The following is a 17,452-nucleotide window of genomic DNA, read 5'->3' as shown; positions in this document are numbered from 1 at the left end:
TCTTGGCGATGTTTCGACGAAGTCCCATTCGTCATCTTTAGGCTGGTGTTTTCAGCTTCTTGCTTCTAGGAGCAATGTGTGATTGTAACTGTTTCTTCCTTTTAACTGCTAGTGGGGGTATGAACTGATTGGATGGGAGCTTGGCTGTGTTCTGATTGGTTAGGGGCTTGGCTGTGCTCTGATTTGATGGGTTGGCTGTGCTCTGATTGGATGGGGAAGTGTTCTGTTTGGGTGGGGGCTTTGTTGTGCTCAGGTTAGTCTGAGTTGCAGGGAGATTTGAGATGGTGAGCTGCATTGCTATTGTTTGGCTTCACATTCGTGGTCGTGCCTCATCTTCATGGTAGGTGTCAGTTTGCTTCATGTATGGATTGGAGGGGTTTAAAGTGGCTAATGATGCAGCTGTGATCTGGCTTCTGGTTTGTGGTCGTGCCTCATCATCGGTGTGGGTTTGGGTTTGCTTTTTGCGTGGATGTGTGGTGGTGACATCCTGTGTGGTTTTTGTGAGTGTGGGTCTGGTGTCATTCTTTGTGTTAGGGACTCGTTTGTCAATAAGGACGGTATCATCTCGCCCACACAGCATGAATAAACAAGATGATACCTCCTGCCTACCAGCCATTTGGAAACCCGTCCTTATTGACAAACGAGTCCCTAACACAAAGAATGATACCAGACCCACACTCACGAAAACCACACAGGATGTCACACCACACATCCACGCAAATAGCAAACCCAAACACACACCGATTATGAGGCACGACCACAAACCAGAAGCCAGACCACAGCTGCATCATTAGCCACTTTAAACCCCTCCAATCCATACATGAAGCAAACTGACACCCACCATGAAGATGAGGCACGTCCACGAATGCGAAGCCAAACAACAGCAATGCAGCTCACCATCTCAAAACCCCCTGCAACTCAGACTAACCTGAGCACAATAAAGCCCCCACCCAAACAGAACACTCCCCCATCCAATTAGAGCACAGCCAACCCCCATCCAATCAGAGCACAGCCAAGCCCCTAACCAATCAGAACACACCTCCACCCAATCAGAACACAGCCAAGCTTCCATCCAATCAGTTCATACCCCCACTAGCAGTTAAAAGGAAGAAACAGCTACGATCACACATTGCTCCTAGAAGCACAAAGCCGAAAACACCAGCCTGAAGATGACGCATGGGACTTCGTCGAAACGTCGCCAAGACACTTCCAATTTGACGCGGGAGAAAACAAGAATAACCAAAGACCTACATATATATGTTTGTGTGTGTGTGTGTATGTGTATGTATGTATGTATGTATGTGTATATATGTGTGTGTGTGTGTGTGTGTGTGTGTGTGTGTGTATTTACAGAAATAGTTTTTCGCAGTAGCAACTTGAGCCTGCAAAACGCTCCTAGATTGGGGCTGAAAGGCAAAAGTAATCATAACAGTAGACCGGGTACTCTCTATATATATTCCAGGAGAATAACTGTTGGCATTTTACAAAGCAGAAATACTTGACTACAGCTGTCTCGTATTTCTGAATTACTTTTCCCTTCTTTCTGTACAAGTTTTTGACTTACAATCACAACTGAGCCCCAAATTTTTGTTGCTAAGTGAGACATTTGTTAAGTGAGTTTTGTTCCATTTTATGACCTTTTTGCTGCAGTTGTTAAGTGAATCATTACAGTTGTTAAGTTAGTTACATGATTGTTAAGTGAAACCGGCTTCCCCATTGACTTTACTTGTCAGAAGATCACAAAAAGGGATCACATGACCCTGGAACACTGCAACGGTCATAAATATGAGTCAGTTGCCAAACATCTCAATTTCAATCACGTAACCATAGGGATGCTGCAATGGTTGTAAGTGTGAAAGATGGTTGTAAATCACTTTCTTCAGTGCCGTTGGAACTTTGAACAGTCACCACATGAACTATTGTAAATCAAAGACGATCTGTACTCACCAAATGCACACACAAATGCTCTCGAGCAATAGCATGATAAATTTTGCTGCAGTATACGAGAATTTGATTCTGAGCGCAAACAAGCAGGTATTGCAAATTATTTTCAATAAACAGTAACCTTTTACAAAGGTGTTTCTTTTCTCTATAGGAATTATAACACATTTTCTTCCAGTTACAGAGTTTCAATTCAGGTTTACAGAGTAAAAAAGAGGAAAGGAGGATCCTGTTCAAGTAGGAAATCATTCCCAGACTTTCATAGTTTGAATTCCATCCCCTGACAAGCGTTAAGAAGTTTCCATCAAAGTCTAGAAAGCATTTTTCTGTGTTTCCCAATTGAAGTCCAAATAAATAAACAGCCATTCCCACACATCAATGACAACAAAACAGCATTTTTGCAAAAATATAAATGAAACCCCATTTCTTTTCCAGGTTTTTAATGCCCCACAAATGATTTATATAATGTTTGTAAACAAGAAAACTATTACTTTTATGGACTTATTTGGAAGACAAGGTTAATTTACAACATGAAGAGATTAAATGAATCACAAATTTTCTATGGACTTATTACTACAACCTTAAAAGTATTATTCATGTAAGCTGTATCCAAAAACTCTTATGTGCATTTCAGTAATGTTATGTAGTTTTGGTATTGATACAGATCTACACTGATCTATTTTATTTTCCCTTTAATTTAGCAAATGGCCAATATAATAAACTGAATGAGCATAAGAACTCTATCTGGTTCAACATCCCAAATAGTTCTCTGTGGCAAGACATTCAAACATTGGATGGATTGATCCAAACTGATGAAGTAAAAAAATTCCACAAAGCAATTTTACCTACTGAATGTATCGTTGAGGTTGGGGTAAGCAACCATATACATTCAATAACAGGATTATTAGGATTGGATTTATGACTGGATCAGCATATACACTTTTCTGAGAATACTTAGAAGGCTACTTGGACAGATATTAGCCGGATTGTTCTAGCTTTTTCGTCCTTAGGTATCAGGAGCGAACAGTTAATGGAACTGAACAAGGAGGTTAGTATTGGATCCAGCCAATCAGAGTCAGTCTTCAAGGGTTTATCAGAATTAAGTCATCCATTCAATCTCCAATAATTTTGCTATTTGCTGTGCAGAAGTTGTTTGTGGCAGGGTGGATTTGATTTAAATCAGGTCAATTTAAATCACGATTTAAATTATGATTTAAATCACTAGTAAAAAAGCTTGATTTAAATCAACTCGATTTAAATCGTAATTTTTAAAGAGCAACTGTCATCTCTGTCCCACAGCAGCTCCTCCTCTGACTCGTTGTTGACTCACCGACAGTCCCATTCACTTTAATGAGACGGCTGGTGATGCGGCAGTGACACAACATGTTGAGGGACGTGCCGGGCAGCAGGTGGGTGGATGCCCGCTAACAGGCGCTGCCATGATGGATCTGAAATGACAGGTGCTCTTTAAATGTAAATGTCATCCTTGCTGATAGTTAGAATCTTTAATATTATTATTTGCAAATAAAATGAAGGTTTCCTATTTAGAATAATAAGCTGTCAGGTTAGTAAAACGGGGATATCAGAACCTAATAGGTTAATCACACTTAGTTGGAAAACTACTCAAATTCTTTTATTTAATTAAAACACTTAGAGCCTGGTACAGATGCATTTCTCTTCAAACAATCGTACAGTTTGTAGTATACATAGATTTGTAAAACAATGGGATAAAGGAATATTCCTGAACTTTGTTTTATGATTTATCTCATGGTTATTATGAAACCGTGTGAATGCATCAGTGCAGTGCATGTTATCTCAGCTTGCAGAGCTTGGATTCATTGAATGAATTTTCCAAAAATGTAAATACTGCAGAATACACAGCCTCATGCTACATAACTAAGCTCCATTTCATGCTGAATAAACTAAATTATTAATGTATCTTAAATAAAAACTATATTTAGATAGATTTTTACTCCAAAAGCATTTTATTAAAATAAATTTGATAAAAAATTAAAAAAATCTGTTTTAAATAAAAAATCCGATTTAAATCAAAATAATATTTTTTTTAATTTTTTTTTTTTTGAAAAAAAAATATCAATTATTATCCACCCTGGTTTGTGGATCTCAGAAGAGGTCACATGTGATCACTCTGTAAAGAACTTGAATAACTCAAATGATTCCTTAGCCCTCCCAGCCCAAGCATCTATTTAGCTTACCTGAATTTTTGAGACAGTAAAAGGTAAGGCTCGGTTTTTATTTTTTTTATTTTTGACATTCTGGGATGGTTAGGCTGGTTGTTTAGCTGAGACACCTGTTTCTAACTCTTAAACAGGGATTTATAGGACTTTTGAAAAAGTCATTAGGTCTTGAAGATGCTACTCATTTGGCTTTAGGTTGGACACGTTCCCAACCAAACCAAACCCTTAGATTTCAGCTTTAAGCTCATATTTGTTGAGGCTTTTGCTACTGGTGTCTTCTGAATTTTACTCTTTTATTGAAAAGCATATATGTATGACAAATGCACACACAACATTAAAATTTAGAGGTATCGTATAGATAACAAAGTTATATGCTGTCAAGGTAGTTCTCTTTCCAACATACAGTTGTGAAACCTGGACCAGCAGAAAGTCTGAGCCAAAAAAAAAAAAAAGAATTTCTTTTCATTTCTAATGCTGGAAATTATTTTGGAGACTATTTTGAACTACAACAACAAATAACTCAATACAAAATGAAATAAAACATCTTGAAGCACTCATAATGAAGCTAAGACAGTTTGGACACATAAGGCAAAAGCAAGAGCAATTAGAGAAGACTGAAACTTAGCAATCAAAGAAGAGGCTAATTCTACTGCTAATATCTTCAGTTGTTATATCCCTGAACTGTGATTTAAAGTCATCAGTCATTTTAATAAAACAAATGCTTCTAAAGGACCTTGTATAAGCTCATTTTATTTGGGGGGGGGTGTTGTTCAGTTAACTTCCATATTCAGGGCTCCCTGCATCAAATCCTGCATACCTTTATGCAAACATACGTGTAAATAAGCAAATGTTATAACAAGGACGAAACTGTTGGGGAAACTGGCTTTCTTCTCCACTGCAGACAACTGACTGATTGTTTTGCAGAACTAAAAGAGCAAACCCATATTTGCTACTATTGGCTTAGTGCTCTTCACCCCTACACACTGAAATAGCATGTACACATGCTGTACATATGTACACATCATTTTAAAATCAGAAGAGTTCTGCTATTTTGGATACTTTATAAACCTATTTTCCTACCTCATTTAATTTGTACCAGGCTTATAAAAGATGCATTTCCATATACTTCTAAAATGTAGAAGTATATCTATGCCTGATGCCCAAATTACAGTACATGTTACAACCTCTATTTTATAACTACAAGCCCTCTACCATGGTTCCCACAGTAACCAAGGCTCCTTTCCTATTGTAAGTTTGTCTCAACACTGTAAAATGCTTTCAAGTAAGCTGTCTACATAATTGTAATCTGCTGTGACCAAGGACCACACTTGATTTTGGGAGGAGAGGAGTGGATGCCTACACAGATGCCAGAAGTAGGTTTGGCCAAATTTATTTTTAAATTTATTTATTAAATGTATTTATTTATAACTGTAATGACTATTTAGAGTGCGTGTGGTGATCTGCATCTGTTCCCCACCTCAAAATGGTAGAAAACTTCATCTGCTTTCAATAATGACAGCTAGAAAGAGCTCCCAACAGACTTAAGCAGAAGATCCCATTTCTCAAAAATTTAAGAACCATTCCCAGACTGTATCAGAACCCAAGGTCTGTCTCCCTCTATTTGGTTTCTGAAGGTGATATCACTAAGTGCTGATATCTCCTCTGATGTGACTCTAGGGTTGATTCAAAATAGTTGAGTAGGTCAGGAATTTGTGGCTGAAGGTATCCCAACTGGTTTTGCTTTTTGTGGTAGTGTTCTCTGTTTTGCACCTGACAGCAGGAATAATCTGCCTATGAGAAACTTCTTAGAAGTGAAAGTGAACCATAGGCAAAAAAAATCTTCAGGGAGGGGAGGAAAAAAAAGCGGTTCCCAGGTTTCCTTTAGAGAGCAATGAGGAACAAAAGGACAAGGACTGAAAAAAAGCAAATTTTAAACTATATTTGAAATTTTTAATCATATTTGATAGACAACTATCCATTACAAAGTATTAAATTAGGGGGGAAAAGATCACTTTGTACAAATTCTGCTTTCAGCAAGGAAAAGAAAAGGACTAGAAAGCACACTTGGCTGTTGTTTGAAAAAGGGCAGTTCCAAAAACGAGACGCATGAAACCGCTTTCTATGCCATCTGTTCTTCTCATGATAGTACAAGATTAAAGTGACCTGGAGCATCTGTAATTCAAAGTTTATTGCACTAGCATCATTATTGCTGATGAACTTTCCAAATGCTTCCTCCCTTTTGCACCCTCCTTGTGAATTTACAAATGTTTCATTCCTCACTACACTTAATTCCTGGCAGAGAGAGTCTGAAAAACTCAGAAAGAAAGATAAACGGTCAGGAGGGAAAAACAAAGTTTAGCTATTTTGGAATCAGACAAAGAAGAAAGAAGAGTTAGAAGTAATCCAAATTACATCATAAAGTTGCCATTTTTTAAGTCTAGGAAAAGGGTCTTGCTGGACCACAACATAAAAGGCTAGTCACTACTGAACCCCAGCATCTGATTTATAGTAAATTAACTATCATAGCATTTTTCAAAATTTGATGTTTTTTGATGAAATATGGAGACCTCTATTACTAATCCTTTCCATACTTTCAAAGAACTATGTTTCCCAGGATTGGTGGGAAATTAGGAACAAGTATTATACAAATATAGTATATCCTCACACTTTGTGATGAGAAGGTGCTAACTGATTTCACATTTCATGCCCACGTGTCCTAGGAAGTCATTACATTCTAAATGATGAAAGAACATGGAAGAAGGCTTTTTATTTGGCAATTAAAAATAGCACTAGACTTTGATCCAGAAATGACCCAAGTAAATGCAGATTGATTCTACTTACAAAATGAAAGAAGATCTGGGTTAACTTCCAGGCGTGATAGCATGGGTTATACCAATTCAAATTGTAATATGAGATTACATATATGAACATTTGAACATTTATATTTAAGAATCCTGTGCAGATTAAAAAGCAGTGCATCAGGAAATGAACTATATGAAGTCCTTGACTTACAACAGTTCATTTAGTGACTGTTTGAAGTTACAATTTCACTGAAAAAAGAGACATGACCATTTTTCACACGACCATTGCAGCATCCCCATGATCACGTGATCAGAATTTTAGGTTCAACATGATTATAAGTTGAGAACTACCTGTACTCCAGAGGTCAGATTTCTTCTTCCATATGGATTACAGGATTGATTTTCAGCCTGAAAAGGCATTATTTGTTTGATAACCACAGAGGACATTTCTGCAACATGTTTAAATCAAGTTCAGGGATGTAAAAAGTACCCTTAGTCAACAACCACATTGTGGCTTTGAGAGTTCTCCCTTCAAAATGGATAGATCAACATTTGGGGCATTCATTCATTCACTCTACATTTGTAAGAGTATTGAAGACCTCTACACTACAATTTTTAATCTCTAAGGCCCTCATGAGTAGTAAAAAGCTACCAATGACAGTTGACAGACTTTAATCAAGTCAGTTAAAAAAAATCACTCTTTGGAAGTTACAACTGTGTTAAACTGTTAAGAAGCCTGCTAATCAAGTCCCTGTACAAACAAGATGCACACTTTTGAGCTCTATACTCCAATCCAGTCTGGTGCATATCACTGAGGGCCTGGAGTTGGACACACTAAATAGCTGGTGACCAGCCTCTCTGAAGCCACTAGACTAATTGAATCCCTCACAGTGGAAAAGTCCCTTGTAGTGACTGCATCCTTCCTGAACTGCTTAAATTGAACTATATATAATGGGCATCTCTTCTCTCTCTATGTGTATTGATTACACAGGGTACATTCTCAAAAACTGGGAACTGGCGACAATAATACCAATTTTAGTTGAGTGGCAATAAAAAGGACCCAGCAAATTAAAAATCCTTTTGAGTGCAATGAAGTACATTATATACAAAACACCTAAATAAAATCAAATCTGAAAGAGATGATTGGGGGGGGGCATAGAGGCACAAGAATTTTTCCGTCTCTTTGGCAGATGATAGAGAGAAAGAGAGGGAGAGGGGGAGAGGGAGGGAGGGAGGGAGAGAGAGAGAGAGAGAGAAACAGACAGACTTTTTCTTACCTCACAGGAAATAATACAATGAATAGATTTTGGGCTAGGATACCATTCCAATCTTCCAGTACACACAATACTCTGAAGAGAGATAAAAAGAGTTTTGCATTAGTCAGAGGATAACAGCAAGCAATCTTTAGTTTTTCAAAAAAAATATCTTATTTCGCTAAAGATCTATTACATTCTATTTTGCGCGACTGGGATTACAAATTCTATACACAATCTCCTATTTCAGTGGTTCTCAACCTGTGGGTCGGGACCCCATTTGGGGTCAAATGATCATTTCACGGGGGTCGCCAAACAATGCAGTCCGCCATTTTTTCCCCTTTTCCTTAGCTGTGCTACTCCCTTTTATTCTATTGGCTTTTGAAAGCCAATGGAATAGACTCTCTTGAATAGAGTCTAATTCTATTGGCTTTCAAAAGCCAATAGGAATTGTCCAGGCTGTCTTTGCCCTGCTGAGCCCGCCAAAAGTCCCATTCTGCAAATGGTGCTGCACCAGTTGAGTAGTCCTTGACTTACAATTGGTTGAGTAGTCCTTGACTTACGACCGGTTGGGGGTCGCGGCATTAAAAAGGTTGAGAACCACTGTCCTATTTGATAAAAAATAATTCCAGATAATTTTAAGATTCGCATCATCCTCCTAAAAAAATCTTGGTTTGTAAACATTATACAGTATTTGTAGGCTTATCTTTGAAAGATATTAGTAAATATTTGATTTTTAAACCTACCAATCCCTACAAAACAAACAAAGAAAATAATATTATTCTTAACTAGCCTCAAAGCATTCCCAAACTTTTTAGTAAGTAACGTATTTTCCGGTGTATAAGATGACTTTCTAATCCCTTAAAATCTTCTCAAAAGTCAGGGGTTGTCTTATATGCAGGAATATACGGGTAGCTGTTCTCTGAATTTAAAACCAATCTGCCCCCTAGTGGCCAGCCCTATTTTTTTTACAGAAATAAACACTAACAAGACAAAGCTTTCTAGCAGCAAAGGAGCTCCTATTGTGCTCATCTATAAACAGAAATTTAATATTGTATTTTCTGGCGTATAAGATGACTTTCTAAACTCTGAAAATCTTCTCAAAAGTTGGGGGTCGTCTTATACGCCTAGTCGCCTTATACGCCGGAATATACAGTACTGTAGAAGCATTTACATTAATTTACATCACTGCTATTATATCAAGGCTACTCTATATATAATAGGAAATAAGTAGTGAAATATTTCCAAGCAGATTAAGTCCTGAGATAAGAAAAAGAAACATAGTTAAAACTAGTTTACACTATTCACTATTTCATATTTTTCTATACTTAAAAAGCATCCTTGCATCCTTGTTTTTACTGTCTCCATTTACTTTTTTATATATATTTTATATATTGTCCTTTCTTCTTTGGAATTATCAATTCTCTGTTTTTGAGGATCTCCTTCCAACCACAACTTCCCCATCTTTACGATTTAATCTCTATTCCTCTATATGAACAATCTCTCTCAATAGGCTTCCTTAAAACTGTATACCCTTCTGTATTTCATCCTCATTCACTCAACATTAATTCATTCTTGATTATTATTTCTTGTTTTGTCACACACATTTCTGAAGCACCCCGTTCTCACTGTATTCAACTTATTTCAGGGTTTCTCTTGACAGACCCAGCTTGTTTCCATATAATGAAATGAACAAAAGTAAACTCACATACGTAACTATTTTTGCTTCTTTGAATAAAGTATAAATACATTTAGATTACTGCATTTGTAGTTGATGACTCCAGTTGGCAGATTTCAGTCTGCTTGACCCTAATCAATCTAGCCCAGGTCCCTAATCCACTTCATTGTTCTTCCTACCTCACCCTGATCTGTATGGCAGATACCTCTTGGAGACAATGATTCAACAATGCCATTAAAGTTCACAGAATATCCAGTCGACCATCAAGTGGAAGAAGAGAAGTGATTTGAAAATATACAGAAGGATCAAGAAATGAACAAAAAGAGAATTATGTTAAGTGACAGCTTCTGGCAATGGGAATAATTTAGTTTCACAATAACAAAACCTCCTCCCTATATTAATCTCTTTTCTGTTTCCCTATTCCCAGGAGAACACTTTTATGTAGTAAGGGGTTTTCAGCTGGAAGGCAAAACATTACACAAAAAATCAACAATGGGAGAAAATCAACTCAAGAGCATTCCACTTCAGAATTACAGGCCTTAAAGGGCGTAGTAGATACCTTCTTCCCCTGTTTGAACATAACCAGCAGCACAACTGTAGAGTTTATATAATGTAACACACAACAGTGTCTAAAGGAATGAATCTTCGATAATCCTGAAAATTCCCATGAGGAGAAAGAAATATAATCTTGGGTGGTAATTCAGCTCCATAATAACACAACTTGGTTTTATTTTAAATGTTTTTAAATGCCAGCCATATTTTTCATTTTCAGGCAAACTCAATTTAGATGAAACAACAGAATTATAATATCTAAGGTATTTTAGCCATTCCACTGAGAGGGATAAGAATGCAACTAGAAAAAAGCTAAACATCAGAGTCAGAGATTCAGAATAACAAAGCCAGGGTATCATGATAACTTAGAATGCTGACAGATAATCCACAGATGTTTCCAGACCATTTTCTCCTATTTTTTTTTCTGTACCTATGCATGTCTTCTTCCCAGAAAGAGCATGAAAGAATGCCAGGCAAAGACTCAACTAGTGTACCTTCCCAACCTTCAACCAAGCATGAAAAATGTTGGATATGTCTACATTCCTTATTTAAAAAAACATAATTAAGTGAAGTTCTTAAAACTATATTCCAATTGTTTCCAGCCATTAATACTTCACTGTTGTCTTTTCCCACTGCTAGTCTGGTTGGATACTTGTTCCATAATAACTTCATCATGAGTTATAAAAAGCAATGATTTCGAAACACTATATTGCCCGTAAAGTTAGTAGTCTATTTATTATACTTATTTATCACATTTAGAAACCACTCATCTCCCTCACAGGGGGGCTGTACCATTGATGACATTTTCAACGGAGCACAATCTTTCACATATTGGCTGCATCAGTTGTGGTCCAGTTGTCATGTCATGTTTTGTTGGAGAATAGCAAGCAGATAATCAATGAAGCTTATTAAACATCAATAAGTGAGTGCAGATAATGTGTGATGATGCAAAAGCAGAGAGAATGACCATGAAGAGCAGGAGGAAGAACCACTACCAAGGCAATAGTCAGATAAAAGGGGCTTGAGCCTTGGCCAAGAAAATAATATGAGAAAAAATCTCAAAAAAGATCCAAGTTCACATGGAGATAAAGTAAGGGGGGGGGGGGTCACATTCGGATTCTGTTACAAGATTCCATTACTAGAGCTGTTAAAACTATAGCCCTGATATATATGTCATGGGTTCCTTAGTTAGGTCCAGTTTGTTGGGATGTCATTACTCTTGCAAGTCAAAAACAGAACAGGATTTTTTTTTTTTATTAAATTTGTTTGCTGCCCATCTGACACGAGGTAACAGCAACATTAGAATAGAATAGTGCTGGAAGGGACCTTGGAGGTCTTCTAGTCCAGCCCCTCACTTAAGCAAGAGAACCTATACCATCTCATACAAGTAACTTGTCTAACCCCTTCTTAAAAATCTCCAGTGATGGAGTGCCCACGATTTCTGGGGGCAAACTGTTCCACTAGTTAATTGGTTGTTACCAATACTTTATGGCCAAATCTACCCTCTGCAGCTACAGCTAAGTCATTTTCAAACACGAGGCCTAGATTGGACTTCTTAAAAAGGGAAACAATAATTTACATTCTCTCCAGATAAAAATGTAGCTTTGATTTTCCAGTTCATGATGACTGTGATAATGAAACCTCCTTTTTAAAAATATTCAAAATGTTAGAATCCCAAAAAAGGAACTTCTAAGTAAGCATGGAGAAAAAGCTTGCCCCTTTGATTAGAAATCCAAGCTGCAGCCAGAGGAAGGAGGACAATGAGTCTTGCACATCATAACTCTTTAAGCTCTTTTCAAAAACAACTTCCTTTTCTGTGGGGTTGGGTTTTTTTTTTTTTGGCTTTTTTTTTGCTCATAGTCACACTTACTCATCACTCTCATACCTTTCTCACTGAAACTGGAGTATAAGATGGAAATGTTTACTGAAGAATATATAACTTTAGATCAGTGCTTTCCACAGTTCTAGGTAAGCAGATTAATATATTCCACTTTCAAAGTTGCAGCACTTCCACTTCTTTTTACCTGGACTTTGGTAGGTTTCAGTCTGTGGTCCATGGTATCAGCAATGACATTTTCAGGCAATATCACAGGATCTCTCGGTAGGAACAGACAGGAAGGTATGCATGTAGCTCCTGGCACAGAAAAAAAAAAAGAGAAGTAGCAGATTATAATTTCCATTGAGAAATGTGTAAATTGCATGGTCTTCCATAAGGATTTGCATGATCTCCAATTTGAGAACATAAAATGATATACTGCTCTGCTACTTAACAAAACTTCATTCATCAACAATTGTGATAATCTTTTAATTAGAAAAGAAGAGAAAGCCTAGATCAGTGGTTCTCAACCTTTTTAATGCCGCGATCCCCAACCGGTCATAAGTCGAGGACTACTCAACTGGTCGTAAGTCGAGGATTACTCAACTGGTGCAGCACCATTTGCAGAATGGGACTTTTGGCGGGCTCAGCAGGGCAGAGACAGCCTGGACAATTCCTATTGGCTTTTGAAAGCCAATAGAATTAGACTCTATTCAAGAGAGTCTATTCTATTGGCTTTCAAAAGCCAATAGAATAAAAGGGAGTAGCATAGCTAAGGAAAAGGGGGAAAAATGGCGGACTGCGTTGTTTGGCGACCCTCGTGAAATGGTCGTTCGACCCCAAATGGGGTCCCGACTCACAGGTTGAGAACCACTGGTCTAGATTGTTTGGTTGGGGCTTACAGTATGTATATCCCAATATTTAGGATGCTATTTTCCCCCCTCTGCCCCCACACAGCAATTATTAGCTGTAAATAAGTTGTCCCCTGCCACATTGCTCCGTTTCTTTGGTGTCCTACAATTTTTACATTTGATAATCTGGAAGAAGTAAATCTTTAAGCAAAAAAAAAAAAAAGCAAAATGTGCTGCTTTTCAAAAGATACACATGAACAATATTATCTCCTCATTCCCTCTCCCTACCCATACTATATAATTCCATGTGTGAACATGCTCTGTTCTTTGGAAGACCCAAATGATTTTGGCTCCTGAAACCCCAAAAGACTTTACAAATCTTTGGAAGCCCCATGTGAACAGGCGACATTCTTCGGAAGTCAAAATGGAAGAGTTTGAGATGGTGATGAATCTGCATACAGATAGGAAATTGAACAACTGGTCCTGTGATGCAGCTGGAACAATCTAGAACTGAAACACTTAAAACTGTAGAAATGATAGTAGATTTTAGGAGGAGCCCTCCTATTCTGTCGCCTCTTACAATATTAGCAACACAATATCAACTGTAGAGACCTTCAGATTTCTGGATTGTATAATCTCCCAGGAATTGAAATGGACACCTAACATTAGAACTGCCATTAAAAAGGCACAACAAAGAATGTTTTTCCTGTGTCAACTCAGAAAGCTCAGACTGCCCAAGGAGCTGATGATACAGTTCGACAGAGGAATGATTAAATCTGTCATCTGTACCTCAATAACTGTCTGATTTGGTTCAGAAATTGAACAGGACAGGTATAGACTTCAACGGATAGTTAGGACTGCAGAAAAAACAATTGCAACAGCCTGCCTGCCATTGAGGACCTGTCTAGTTCATGAGCCAGAAGGAGAACTGTGAAAATATTTACAGGCCCCCTCACGTCCTGGTCATAAATAGCTTCAACTTCTCCCCACAAGACGGTGGCTTATAGTGGTATAAGGCACTGCATGCCAAAACAATTAGACACAAAGACAGTTTTTTCCTCCATGCCATCACTCTGCTAAACACCTAATTCCAACAGCACTATCTTATGCCTAAGGATATCTAACCATGTAGTAGGGCTGTATTACTATTATCCTTCAAATTTTTCCTATTATCTGCTCCTATTGGTATCTTATGATTATCCCTTTGTTGGTTATTTCTTACAGTTTATAACTGTACCTTATGATTTATGATTTATCACTTTGTTGCTTGTATGTGTACTGAGAGTTTATGCACCAGAAACAAATTCCTTGTGTGCCCAATCACTCTTGGCCAATAAAGAATATTCTTTTCTGTTCTGTTCTATGATAAATATATGTCACATGGTAACTTTAGCTTTAAAATCCATTTTACTAGAAAAGTAATTAAAATTGTGCAATGACAGTATGTTCAATTAAAACTTTTTTTTAATTTCACAATTTGATCCAGATACATTAGCTTCATGTACAGCTCCTGATTTATTATCAATATGGAGAAGCATTTTAAATTATTCAAAGTCTACAATATTTTTAACAGGCAATCAAGGAGTCTTGGATATATATCAGTTACATGCAAAGTGTCAGAATCCAATTATATTTCATCTCTAGTTATCGACTATGGAAAACCCCATTTCTGCCCTCTCTGGATTCTGTCATACGATGAAGGGGAAGGGGGGTGAACAAAGGGGTTTTATGGCCCTCACTTCCTTCGGTACAACTTCAAAGGGATTGAATGTGGATACCACCAAAAAGACTAAATCATAACAATGGGGCCATCAGCTTTCATCTACTCCTCTCTGAATTCCCCCTTCCACCGGCCATGAGGAAAAAGGGGGTGGAAATGTAATGCCTGGGATTGTCGCTGGAAAGATGGTGGGGTGGGATGGAGCTGCTGGGGACCTCTTAAAACCTTGAACCGTAGGGCTTGGGCCCCAGGTCCTGTCTAGAACGCCTGCAACCATTTTCTGTTGGATGCCTGTTGGAAGATATATTCCAAGAGTTCTGTCTTCTTAAGATGCAAAGTGGGGTGGGTCCTTACACAAAGAACAGAATTAGCATACATTAAAAATCTGTGGTTAATGGTCGTAAAGACTATTAAATGTCACAGAGTATAGGTTTCAATGTTATTTATTGGAACTATTCACTTTTTGTCAACTTCAATTTCAGCTGTTTGAAAAATCTAGAACAGTGTTCTCAACCTTTTTAATGCCGTGACACCCAACCGGTCATAAGTCGAGGACTACCCAACTGGTCGTAAGTCGAGGACTACCCAACCGGTCGTAAGTCGAGGACTTTTCCTGCCCGGGAGTGCCATGCATGCGTGGTGTCACTCCCTGGCCGACCACCGGCTGGGCCACCAGCTGGCCCAGCCCAAGGGAGATAAGGCACCCGCCAGGCCCCACGCGTGCCAGCAACCCTCCCTGCGCCCACCGGCCTCCCACCTCCCACCCCTGGCCCTCTTTTACTTACATTTTTAGTAGTTGCTCAGCAGGGAGGGGTGGAAACTTCCAGACAGCTCGCCTTCGCTGCAGACAACTTGCAGCACCGTTTGCAGAATGGGACTTTTGGCGGGCTCAGAGAAAGCCTGGACAATTCCTATTGGCTTTTGAAAGCCAATAGAATTAGACTCTACTCAAGAGAGTCTATTCTATTGGCTTTCAAAAGCCAATAAAATAAAAGGGAGTAGCACAGCTAAGGAAAAGGGGGAAAAATGGCGGACTGCGTTGTTTGGCGACCCCCGTGAAATGGTCGTTCGACCCCAAATGGGGTTCCGACCAACAGGTTGAGAACCACTGATCTAGAAGCATGGCTAGAAAAATATCAATACATAATCATTACATGGCATTACCCAGAAGTCAGTTGATCAATGTTAAGTTTGTTATGATCTTAAGATTAATTCAACAGAAGTTTCTTTACATTCTTTCAGTATACCCCAAAGAATGTTTTAAAAGGGTTGGCTATTTATTTCATTATGTTGGATATTCTGTTGCTTTTCTGATTCCATTAACTATATCTTTACTGACATAATGGCAAAACTGATCAATATTTTATTGGATCAAGACTTAATGATTAAAAACAGAATTTTTTTCTACCTTTTCCCTTTTGTTTTTATTTTTTTTCCTTCCTCTTTTTGTAAACAAAACAGAGATTCACCATTTTTTATGGTTGATATAGTGCTGGTCTTCTTTCTCAAAGTCACTTTCTGATAACTTAACAAATCACAGCAAGCTTCTCAACTTTATTAATCTTTCCAGCCTTTATGAATAATGAATTCTTCTTTTATATCTAAAACACTTCTGCATGTACTAATCTGGAAAAGCCTCTTCAGGGATAGGGAGATGTTTTCTCATCAGCTTAATCTCAGTAGAAGAAAATTCAGAGGTTTAACACTATTTAAGAATACAGTTTACAGTTGACAGACAACGTTAAGGATTAGGCTGTGCACCCCTTTGCATATTATTTAATTTTTCCTTTTGAGAATTATACCACTTTTTCTATCCACAACTCCTTCCATTCTTTCTGACTTCCAGAGTAAATATTTAATATGAATCAAATAGAGAAATATATTTTTGTTGCTTGTCTTTGGGACCTACTTGTGAATAACTGAATGTTACACTAGAAAAGAAAACACTTGTTTCTATTGTGATTGGTCTGCTGTTTGTGTTAAAGCCCCACTGATATTAAGATGTTTTTAAAATATAAACATCTAAGCAGAATATTTGATTTTAAAACAGCAGAAGAAAGCTCAAGTAGAGAGAAAACTGAAATATGCTACAAATATTTATTTAATTTATTTATTTACATGCCGCCCACCTGGCAGTGATGTAAAATATAAACAGTATGCACCCTTTATTAAAAAATGATTAAAATTGAAGCTTTAAATATAGTCCTTTCCACAAATCTGCAAACAATTTGATAGGATAGTTAGGTGAATGGGATGATCAGAAACTGTTCACCTTACCAATTCCATAACCTTGCTCACACTTATATTCCACTGAATTAAGCTCCTGCGGAAATGCACATTCTCCCTGCAGTTCTTCACACAATTTAAATTCCTCTGTCCACAAGCCATTTTTAGTGCAAAGAATGGGAAACTGAAACATAAGAGAACCAGATTAATTCATGAACTGTACAGAATTTAAAGTCCCTCTTTGTTACCATATTCACTACAATCAATGTCACCCATATAGTCCATGTAGGCTATATTAATGATTATAACTTCAGTGGAATCCTGTGATTCCCAGCTGATCTCAAGCCAACTGCAAAAATGTTGGTTCCTTCCTTCTGGTCACAAAAAACAGTATCCGGAGTACATTTAAGTAATTT

At 37.7% G+C, this 17,452-nt stretch overlaps 1 protein-coding gene across 1 annotated transcript in view; it reads right to left on the bottom strand.

Moving 5' to 3' along the window:
* Window positions 1–17,452, bottom strand: part of PAPPA2 (pappalysin 2) — a 231,922-nt gene that overhangs the window by 14,003 nt on the left and 200,467 nt on the right. Inside the window, exons 18-20 of the mRNA XM_039348678.1 lie at window positions 17,088–17,220; window positions 12,448–12,557; window positions 8,218–8,289 (exon numbers count right to left, since the gene is read on the bottom strand). Of these exons, the coding sequence (XP_039204612.1) occupies window positions 8,218–8,289; window positions 12,448–12,557; window positions 17,088–17,220 (315 nt within the window). The remainder of the gene's footprint in view (window positions 1–8,217; window positions 8,290–12,447; window positions 12,558–17,087; window positions 17,221–17,452) is intronic.

This window comes from Crotalus tigris, unplaced genomic scaffold (genome assembly GCF_016545835.1).
Source record: "Crotalus tigris isolate CLP2741 ecotype Arizona unplaced genomic scaffold, ASM1654583v1 scf7180000017560.2302168, whole genome shotgun sequence".
In the NCBI taxonomy this organism is placed as follows: Eukaryota; Metazoa; Chordata; class Lepidosauria; order Squamata; family Viperidae; genus Crotalus; species Crotalus tigris.
This window is presented reverse-complemented; position numbering and strand designations above follow the sequence as displayed.